Source organism: Galeopterus variegatus, unplaced genomic scaffold (assembly GCF_000696425.1).
Source record: "Galeopterus variegatus unplaced genomic scaffold, G_variegatus-3.0.2 Scaffold407, whole genome shotgun sequence".
Classification (NCBI taxonomy): Eukaryota; Metazoa; Chordata; class Mammalia; order Dermoptera; family Cynocephalidae; genus Galeopterus; species Galeopterus variegatus.
In genome coordinates this window covers 377250-386238 of record NW_007726518.1, presented here as the reverse complement: position 1 = coordinate 386238, position 8989 = coordinate 377250, and the positions used below count along the sequence as shown (strand labels likewise).

General features: G+C 46.1%; 1 protein-coding gene across 1 annotated transcript in view; it reads left to right on the top strand.

Moving 5' to 3' along the window:
* The window catches only part of TMEM241 (transmembrane protein 241), a 123991-nt gene that overhangs the window by 110009 nt on the left and 4993 nt on the right, over positions 1-8989 (top strand). Inside the window, exon 14 of the mRNA XM_008568407.1 lies at positions 1962-2026. Within this exon, the coding sequence (XP_008566629.1) occupies positions 1962-2026 (65 nt within the window). The remainder of the gene's footprint in view (positions 1-1961; positions 2027-8989) is intronic.

Below are 8989 nucleotides of genomic sequence, written 5' to 3'. Positions count from 1 at the left end.
AAAAAAAAAAAAAAAAAAAAATACTAAGGAAGGAAGACCGGTTCCCGCTTACTGGCTGAGCGAGGTGTGGGAGCAACACCGAGGGTTGCGATCCCGTTGCCGGTCCTGGTCCGGTGCGGGCGCGACACTGAGGGTTGCGATCCGTTGCCGGACACGAAAAAAGACAAAAAGGAAAAAAAAAAAAAGACTAAGGAAGGAAAAGAAAAAAATGAAAGTAAGAATAAAAAGGAAGGCAGTAAAAACAGGCACAAAGGATATAAGATAGTATTTCTTCAAATGGCTAAATGTTAATGAATTGGAAAATCTCCATGAAATACATTTTGGGGAAAAGTGAAAATGGAAAACTTGCAACTAGGAGAAAGAGAAGACTGGATTAGGACAGTGTCCATTAAAGGCCATCCCCAGCTAGAAGCTCCAGGTCCAGGGGCCTTCAAGTCAGGGTTCACTTTCATGGTCAGGATTGTCTTTATCCTTTGCAAGAAAATAAGCAGCGGAGCTGATGACCCACTTAATGTGGTTAGTATAACCTTGTCTCCAAAACCAGACAATTGCATTGCAAGGTAATAAAATTTTAGGCCTATTTCATTTGTGACCATAGATGCAGAAATCCTAGATCAAATGTTAAATTTAAAAAAAGAGAGAAAGAAACAGCTGTCATTCATCATGCTCTTTAAGAAAAAACCCGCCACTCACCCCTTTGAGAATTCTTTCCCCTTATCATTTGTGTTCCGCTTTGCAATCATCTCTCTGACCCTTTTTTTTCTTCTTTATTGCCCCTGAAGACAATGCACAGGTCTTTTTTGTAGTCAGCGTTTTTGCTGCAAATCACGAGAACAGGGCAAACAAAATGATCTCAGTGGGTAAACTACTCAAGTTCCAAAATCTCACCAAGTTTATATGCTGAAGGTTCCAGGTTTGTAGTTTTGACTTCTTTCTGAGATGGTCAATGAGAGACGGTCGATGAGTGAGGAAGAGGCTCATTAAACACGTCCTTCCTCCAGGCCATTCCCACATGGAGACCTGCAGAGGCCTCCAGGGCACCATATAAAGCTCCTTGAGTGAGATGGAAGTTGGCATTTCTGAGGATCTCCAGCCAAGTGACCCTCATCCCAACATGGCCTGTTTCCCACTTCTCACTGCAGGAAAGCAGGTCCTTAGGGTACCTTCCTGTGGGAAGCCGTTTTAACCTGCAGAACACAGAATTCCAGAAGCAAGGAACATCTTTTATGAAGCAGACGTTCCAAGTGTGGACAGAGTTGGGCCACTGGTTCACACACACTCTTTGTGCCAGCTGTTTAGAGGCACCCCTGGAGTGTGAGCCTCGAGATTGCCATTCCTAAGAGACTTTTGGAATTTCTGGCTCTGAGAGATGTGGGGGGAACTTCTCTCTCCTTTGGCTTCTAGACATTTGCAAATAATTAGTTAATGATTTAATTGCTCCCTTCTCCAAGTTGCTTTGAATGTGTGTCATGGGCCAGAAAGATGGGTACATTAGGAGAGGTGGGAGAGATGTGGTAGGGGCAAAGGCAGGTTGACAGGTAAGTTTTTATCTGGAGGATTGGGGAACAGGTTAATGAGCACCCCTGACTTTGAAGATGAATTCTGCATCGCTTAGATAAGATGAAAATGAGTATTCTTCGTGCACCCCCATCCTGGAGAGAGCTGAGGGAAATATTGGCTGTGTGCCTCTTTTATTAAAGAGTTTGGAAGCTAAATGCTTCTCTGAAGATTCCCACGTCCCAAACAGACCAGGAGTTAACTTTTTCTATACCACATGCTTTGATCAGAGGTAGCACTAAATACAGGGAACTAGGAAGTGTGTGGGGAAATGGACATGAAGTGGGAAGAAATGGCTAATGTTGGGGATCTGAACTAATACGAACTAAGCTTGTGAAAAATACCTCTGAAGGTTGCTGGAGTCCTGCTGCTCTGATGACCTTTCGTTGAAATTATTTCTGCAGGTAATCACAGCTGGTTTATCAATATTGCTGTTTGATGTGATCCTGACCAGTGCAACCGTGGGGTGGTAAGTCTTTTGCACAGAGAGAAACTACAAATTAGTTTTTTGGGTTTCATCATGATACTAATTTTTGCCCTCAAATGTTGAAGGAAGGATGTGTATTTGGTGTATGTCTCCATCTAAATGTGAATCCCATGTTGGCGAAGGTTTCTTTTTTTAAAAAAAACTATTTTATTGACATATAAATATATGCGCATTCAGAAGGGTATGTATATCATAAATACACAATTTGGTGAACTTTCACAAATGGAACATTCCATACATATTGTACCCAGCATTTGCCCATTCACAAAAAAGTAGACACTGTTGGTGAGCCACTACCCACATATGCATATATACATACATATATGTGTGTGTGTGTGTGTGCGTGTATATATGTGTGTGTACAGGGGAGGCTTGTGGGAGAGGTGGCAGTAGTAGATGAGGTGGCAGAGCGTGTGGGGCTGTGAAGTCCATTGGAAGGGCTTGGCTCTACCTGAGAGAGCTGGGAAGCTCCCGTGTTAAAGATGCATCCTCTGCCGTGTGGAGAACAGGCGGTGGGGGGTGCGCGGAGGAAGCAGAAAGATCAGACAGGGCTCTGGCGAGTATCTACGTGCAAGATGATGGTGACTGGGATCAGGCTGAAAGCTGTGGAGGTGGCAAGAAGTGCTAGGATATCTGAGGCAATAGGACTTGAGAGAAAGAAGGGTCGAGGATGGCTTATAGGCTTTGGGCCCGAGCAATCGGAAGAAAGAAGTTGCCTTTCACAGAGGTGGGGACTAATATGTGAAGAGCATAGGTTTGCAAGGTGGCAGTGGAGGTGTATCGGAGGTGGACATAGTTAAGCTGAGGTGCCCGTTATACCTGGGATGGAGATGTCAGTAGGTAGTTGGCTCAGTCGGTGTGGGAGGCAGGGGAGGGGCAAGCCTTTCTGTGCCTTGACCATGGTGTGCACATTCCCACCAGAGCCTTTGGGCTCGTCCACTCAGCCCAGGATGCTTCCTCCCAGCATGTAGTTGGCTGCTGACCTTTCATCCTCCATCCAGGTGACCTCAGAGAGGCTTCCCTGACCATACCCTAGGTAAACCCCCCTAGCTGTTTCCTGTTGCCTGGTTTATTTCCTTCCCGACAGCGCTGCCCTTGGTGACCTTGTCTGTTCATTGTTCTACTGGTTGGGGTCTGCCTCCCTCAGAGAAGGAGCGCAGTAGGACTCCGGGGTGGCAGGAGAGAGCTGGAGAAGGGCATCCAGTGAGGGAGGACTGGAGCAGGCGGGCCCTTTGGAAGATGGCCAGGGCAGCCGGGGTGGGGGAGGATGGCTGTGGAAACGTGGTGACCTGCCATCTGCAGGAGGACCTGAGGAGGTAGATGTGGCCATTGTGATGTGAGTTCAGGACACACCTTCTGGAGAAGGCCACATAGCCAGCACCATAGCCCTTGAAGCCTGCAGCTCATGAGGAGGGTTTGGCTGACTGATGACAAGGTCATGTAGAGTCTGCTCAAGGAAATGTAACTGCCACAGCATGACTCAGTGTGGCCAGTGCTCCTAGGCCCGCCTGTGAACTTGTGTGGGACCATGTACCTCTTGCTGGAAGGCCAGTTGGTCATGACCGAATTAGGGACAGAATGAAGCGATCATGTGGGTTTCACTTCTGCACTCTCTACCCAAGACTCTGCCCATTGGAGAGCCGACTGGTTACGAGTTTTATCTCCTCCAGATCGCTGATGTTCAGGCCGTGGATGGGTCAGACCGTGGGTTTCGGCTGTGGTCTGCAGGGGGTGCTCACGCCGGGGAGGCAGTAGCACAATTGAGACTGTGGAACTGCTCATTGCCGTGCTCATCGACGGGCATGTGCTAATTTGCGGAATGTGCACTTAGTGTTTTTAAACAACAGTCATATGTACTATCTGGAAGATGTTGAAAATAATACAGAAATACATCAAGTAGAAAGGAAAGGTCTCTCCTCCTTCACTGCCTCGGTCGCCTCTCCCCGGAAATGACCACAGTTTGGTCTCACAGTGAGAGCACTGTCCAGTGTTGGTCAGGGATTATATTCCAGGTTCCCCGACCAGGTTTTCCCTCCAGGGAGGGATTAGATTTGCAGGCCCAGCCACAACAATGTTTCCTAAAATGAAGCCACACTGAATGGTGCTTGGCAAGCGAGACGCCATGTTGTCCTATGTGAATAGTTCCATCCTTGGTCAATTTTCGGCCAGCCTCCAGGTGCCAGCTGGTGACATATAGCTTTCCTGCCTATGACCCTGTGCTCCCTACCAGGCCCGAGTCACTAGTGCAGCACATCGTGTAGAATGACTCATATTTGTTGTTACTGTTCACTGGTCTTCTCTCTTTTGTTTTAAAAAGAAAAATAAGCTTTGGGCCACTTTAGGGTAATGTCTCTTTCCATCCCAGGTTCGAGTTATCGTGTGGCAGGTTTTCTCCCCCACAGGATGGCACTACAAAATTGAAGTGTGGACAGGTTTTAGAACGGGTTTTTACATTTCTTTACCAGTACTGTCAGGAAAGAAGAGGCATGCTATTGCTTACCTTTGCCCAAGTAAAGCATGGCTCTAGAAAGTAAGTATTTTCCCCATGCCTGGGATCAGAGTGATCCCAATAGCTCATTTCCCTGTCCCCCCTCCCCCCCCCCCCATTTTTCTGCATTTGTTTGCAAGCTGGACCTGCTGAATTGTCACTTATTCAACTCAGGACCGCAATGCTGGTTGATGGGGGCTGGCACAGTGTCTGGGTGTGCCCGGATGTGCCCATGCCAGCGTCCTATCTCCCAAGCCTTCTTGTAGGAAACGCCCTTGGGTGCTGTCATAACTACAGTAACAACAGTGTTACTTTTAAACATCAGTAGGAGGTTCTGATGGGATAAAGTGAGGGGCAGGGCCGGTAGCCCTATGGAATACCAGGATAAGGAAGTCCAAGAGGTGAGCTCGCACCTGGTGGGGCCCTGGGCTGAAAAGCTTCGTTCAGTAAACAGATATTTACGAAGGGCTTAATATGTGCCAGGAACCACTCTTTTATAAAAGTAAAAAATGACTGCCTCTGTGGTGTCTGTAGATGCTTATCTCCCTGTCTGAGGCTAAGGTCATCTCAGACTGACAGAAATCAATATTTTTGCTCATGACACTCAGAATAAGGGATTCCCAACCTCTCTCAGAAGCTGCTAATGGGGGCATTTCCTGCCCCAAGAAGAAAAATGGAAAGAAAAGAAAAATTAGGAACTACCCCTACACCTTCCTTTTCTTCTTGCTCCTTCTCCTGTCTCCCCTCTCCCTTCTAATCATAAATACTAACCATTTATTGAGCAAGTACTATGCTTTAGACATTTTTACTTTAATGCTATCTTATTTACTTTTACAACCACTCTGAGTTACTCACATTTTAAAGATGAAGAAGCTAAGGTTCGGAGACATTTAAGTGATTTTGAGAAAAATGGAAAGAAAAGAAAAATTAGGAACTACCCCTACACCTTCCTTTTCTTCTTGCTCCTTCTCCTGTCTCCCCTCTCCCTTCTAATCGTAAATACTAACCATTTATTGAGCAAGTACTATGCTTTAGACATTTTTACTTTAATACTATCTTATTTACTTTTACAGCCACTCTCTGAGTTACTCACATTTTAAAGATGAAGAAGCTAAGGTTCGGAGACATTTAAGTGATTTTCCCAGGATTTCCTAGCTGCTAGGTAATTGGACCACGATTCAAACCCAGGTCTCTGTGCATACAAAGCCCCATAACCTGCCAGAGCTGATTTGAGAAACACTAAGGAATTACTGGCAGTATAGGTAATGTGTAAGTGGAAGCTTGTAAGGGAGGCGTAAGGGAAATTGGCCCAAATGTTTCTCTTGCCACCACTGTGATCATCTGTAAAGAGCATCTAGAGGAGTCAACAGCTAAACAGAGAGCATTACCCAGGACAGAGCAGTTCTAATTCTGGTTCAGGGGCTGACTCGGCAAACTGAGAATGTCCAGTGGAACATTTTGAGGCAAAAAAATCTCACTGTCTTAGATTTTTAATTCCATAGCTATAATCCTATCAATTGGTTATATTTATTGAGTGACGGCTGTATGCCAAGTATGTGGAAGCCATTGAGAAGTATAAGACATCATCCAACCCTAAAGGGATATTCAGGGGAAAGGAAAGACAAAAAGATAATTTATGGGATGGAGAGGATAGTAATTGTTTGAATGCCCAATGCATGTGAAGACTGAAGGAGGGAGAGAGGACAGGAGTGCTGGAAGGGAGGGCCTTGGACCTGGCTTGAAACTGGGCTGCATAGAAGGGAGAGGATTAGCTAAGTGGAGGGAGAGGACTTGTCCCTCTCACCCAGGGGAAGCAGGGCACGAGGGAGAGGTGGGACATGTCCATGGGGAGACTCAACAGTTTGTAACTGGAGCTGGGCTGTGGGGCAAGAGCTAATCCCAGCTCCCTCCTCCTTTCCCCGCACCTGGCCCCGGGGCAGTGAGGCCACACATGGTGGCAGACTGACATCCGGAAACCCAACCTCCGAGAGCAGGAACCTTTATCTCCTGATACATCCTGAGACTCTTCCCCAGATTTGTGTATGCTAACCTCCATGGTGTTAGTCAAAATTTTCAACAGTTTTTCTTTCTTACAAATAAGCCCTCACTGACCATATTTTGTACAGAATTTCAAAACAAACTAAAGGAACCCAGGCATTGAACTGAGCCTGAGAAATAAGCAAGACAGCTCTCCGGTGGCGAGGAAATGCAGAGTGGGAATATCGAGGAGGCATTAGTCAGTAAGAGGCTGTATCTTCAGGCTGCTTCACGTCCTGTAAACTTCATGGTATGCCCTGAACAAAATGGAAAGAAAGGCTTTGTGTACCCAAATCAAGGAAATAGCATGTGCCATTATTGCAGAAGGAACCTTGACTTTGGAATTTCCTGATTTTTGAGAACTCTTGAGGTTAAGAATGGTATGTTTTCAGCCTCAAAGAATTTTCCAACCACAAAGCAAACCACCAGAGAGTCCAGAAGAGTGTCAGGCCATACTTCAGATTTTCAGTCTGGCACAGAGCTGGTCTGTATTGTCTGTACACTGGGTGTGTTCAAGCCATGGTGACCAGCTCTGAGATCCTGGGTGGGGGCGAGCTCGTCCCTGTCACATGGGAGTTTAGACTGACCAGAAGTCACAAAGGGCAGGGGCTGCAGGCCTGTTTTGTCTGGGCCTACTGTGTTTGCCTGTACAGTTATTGTTTCTTCTGTTTTGCTTTTCAAATTTTAGATTAGTCATCAACATTTAGAAATTGGGCAATTTCCTCATACATGTCCAGATTTCCAGATTCTTTTGAAAATGTGGAACAGCTGTTAATGTCGGGCTTGCACTTGCACACAGCAGCAGCTGCTGGGCTGCGTAGAGGCTGTGTCTCCAGGCTCTTTCACATCCTGTGAGTGCTGTAGTGTGCCCTCACATGAGCGTGTGCTGTCCCTCAGCTAGCTGAGACTGGAGGCCCTGCCTGCTTCTGTCCTTACCACCATTTGTTGGTAAAGTCATTCATTCCACAACGGTGCAGTGCTGGGCTCTGAGGCTACACTGTCCTAACATCCATTTGCTGGTAGAGCCATTCATTCCATAGTGATGCGGTGCTGGGCTCTGAGGCTACAAAGGTAAGGGAGACACAGTCCCTGACCCCAGCGAGGTCCCCATTTAGGGGATCAGTGTTCATTTACATGTCATTGTCCACCTTTTTGGGTGGGCAACAGCGTACCTGTACAAAATAGGCTATCTAAAGTAGGGTTTCTCACCCTCAGCTCTGTTGACACTTTGGGCCAGATAATTCTTTGTTGGAGGGGGCTGTCTTGTGCCTTATAGAATGTCTAGCAGCAAACCTGAACCCCAATCCACTAGATGCCAGTAGTACCCCCTAAGTTATAGCAACCAAAAATGTCTCCAGACATTGCCAAGTGTCCTTGGGTTGGGGAGTGGGCAGGGCAAAATCGCCCCACTTGGGAATCACTAATCTAAAGTTGACGACAGCTAAAATTTTATCAAGGCCTTAAGGAACATGCTCATTTCCTAATTAGAGATTGGGATCAGCTTGAGCGTCAGGTCTTCTGCAGCCACTCCCACCTGCTCTGTTTCTGGCTCTGTGTACAGTTGCCATGCTGAATGACAGGTGTGCAGGCTTCATCTCACCCACCAGGCTGTGAGCAGCTCTAGGAGAGGGGCCGCATCTCATTCACTTTGCATCCCTAGATCTAGCACCGAGAGCTTGCTGAATAAACAGTGAGTGGCCAGCCTTCTAAATACCGTATCCAAGAACAATTAATGCTGGTTGATTTTTAAAGTCTTTAATTAAAAGCAACTGCTTGTGTCCACCCAATTATCTTGTTTTCAATCATAAAAACAATCTGTTTCAAGCCTAGTAATTTAAATATCCATATTCATATTTAATTATTCATTTTCTGATTAACAGTTTCATATGTTCATATGTATTTCATATATTGATATTAATTCCTTCTATTTCAAAATTTCAGAAAGGAGATTAAACACATACAAAAGAGAAAGTTTCTGACCTATGAGCAGTATCTCTGTCAAGAAGAATTAGATGCAGTGCCTGCTCTCTGAATCCCGTTTCGGACTATGAGAGTAATTCTTCTCTTTGGAATAGTTTAGGTACAAGGAGAAAAAGGAATAACCAAAGTGCAATCAGATTCTGTGATCACCTTCTCCTTTGCCCATCATTCATTGAGTCTGCCATTGATCACAGGTCACCAGCCATGAGGATGGCTTGAACTTGATCCCAGCCCAAACCTCACTAACACCAAGGGTCGTTAGAAAATGATCTCATATCTTTGAGTAAAGATGTCTTATCCCTTTAATTTTAGGGGACTTCATAGACACTGCCCAAGTCTATAGGAAGAATGAATTTAGGGGTTAGAAAGAACTTCCCCCGGGGCCGGCCCGGTGGCGCATGCTACAGTGCGCCGCTTGGGAGCGCAGCGGCGCTCCCGCC